Source organism: Austrofundulus limnaeus, unplaced genomic scaffold (assembly GCF_001266775.1).
Source record: "Austrofundulus limnaeus strain Quisiro unplaced genomic scaffold, Austrofundulus_limnaeus-1.0 Scaffold358, whole genome shotgun sequence".
NCBI classification, from domain to species: domain Eukaryota; kingdom Metazoa; phylum Chordata; class Actinopteri; order Cyprinodontiformes; family Rivulidae; genus Austrofundulus; species Austrofundulus limnaeus.
The window spans coordinates 488,411-490,235 of record NW_013952760.1 but is presented as its reverse complement, the minus strand read 5'-3'; the positions used below and the strand labels follow the sequence as shown (position 1 = coordinate 490,235).

The following is a 1,825-nucleotide window of genomic DNA, read 5'->3' as shown; positions in this document are numbered from 1 at the left end:
CATCATCAGAGGAGACGTCGGCGTCTTTTATCGAGGCTTTCCAGAGACTACTTGGGAGCGGCTACGTATGCTGTGTTTTTGGGAAATTGTAGTCGCTGAGTTTACTATTTTATACTACTTCTGTGATATTACTACTACTTCTACTTCCTGTTATCTTCTTCTTCATCGTCTTTTTCACCAGTAGAAACAGCTGGTTGTTGATCATGTGACTCCGGAGATGTGAAAAACGTGTTTCCATTGCAGTTTTGCGAAAAACACCAATTTCAATAAGGCCGAAAAACCACCTCATCCTAACGCAAAAACTTTGCCGAAAAACGTAATATTTTTCTAAATTGACGTGTTTCCATTGAGCAAATTTATTTTCGAAATTCTAATTTGCGCATTTTCATGGTCAGTGGAAACACAGCTACTGATGAATTTGACTCTTGTGGATTTGATTTAGAACTGGCTTTGTTCTTATTGTTGCGAAACAAAACTCCATATCTATAGATAGATGTATATAAAAACATTACATATGACTCTATCCCATATTATTATGGGAGTACCGGCACTTATTCTTTTCCACTTAAAGCACTGTTTCCATGTGAGTCCCTCAGGGACACATCTGTACTGAGCACGTGCACATCTCCAGCCCTAACGCTTCCTTCTTATCACAGATAATACACTCAGTTCTTGGAAACGGATCTGAATAAAAGCAGCTGAAATGTAAATGTTGGGTTGGAGCCGACTTCAGACCAAGTTAATTTTTTACAGTTTATCAGAAGAACCTTGTGAGTCTGAATCAGAAAGCTGTCAAAGCAGAAGTTTGTAAGGACGTCTGTGTTTCTGGTCATAGGTCAGTGATGAGGTCACAACCAGCAGGTGTTGGTCACTCACCGGGTCACTGGGCACTCTCCACTCTTCTGGTAAAACCCAAAGTGTCCAACAATGCTGCAAACAGAAACAAACTCACATCAGAGACTTAACCTCTGAGCCTCATGCAAAGCAGCTTTTCCAGTTTTATATTTCTTTTAACTTCTGTTAACCTCAGATCTGTCAGTTGAATCTGGACATGTTTGGTATCAATAGAAAGCTAAGAATCTTGGCTAAAAGCTATTTTTACATCCACTAAACACATGGAATGAACTCCCTTTTAATCTGTGCTCCCTTGATAAAAAACTCCCTTTTTCACTCAAGCGTTTAGCTAACCATTTCACCATTACTACCAGCCTACTTCCATTGTAAACGCTCATCAATCTGTGTTTTTTAATTATTGAACTTACACCATATTTTCTCTCCCGCATTCATTATGTTTTTGTGTATTATTGTATATTTTGACCTGCAATGACCTTGTGTTTCATTTACAGTTTTAGAAATTTATTCTTGATTTGATGTTTCACTTTTTCGTTGCTTATTTTTAATTATGTTTTTCTGTTTCATTTTATTCTTTCCACCATTTTTATACTGTTAATGATTGTACAGCACCATGTGAATATATTTCTGTGAAAGATTACTTACTTACTTACTAAAATGTCAATCAGTTGAATCAGAAAGTAAACAAACTGTACAAAATGACGTCATTGCAAATCTGTAAATACATTCAAGCAAATCTGTAAAGGAATAATTTTTGACATTATTTTTTAAAGCAAGTCAAAGTAGATACCTAAATATGTAATAAAACGTGTTGAAAGTTTTTACTTGATTTTGAGTGAATATGATCCAGCCGAAGTCAAATATAATTTCTCATTATTTTATATAATATATATGGTGACAAAGAAGTTAAAAAGTAAATTAATTATGAGTTATGGTTTGTAGTAGTCAGTTGTGATGATGGTGGTGGTAATAT

General features: G+C 35.3%; 1 protein-coding gene across 1 annotated transcript in view; it reads right to left on the bottom strand.

The window, feature by feature from the left end:
- The window catches only part of LOC106528111 (globoside alpha-1,3-N-acetylgalactosaminyltransferase 1), a gene marked incomplete at its 3' end in the record, with an annotated part of 29,749 nt that overhangs the window by 8,970 nt on the left and 18,954 nt on the right, over positions 1–1,825 (bottom strand). Inside the window, 1 exon segment of the mRNA XM_014023193.1 lies at positions 877–930. Coding sequence (XP_013878647.1) covers positions 877–930 — 54 coding nt within the window.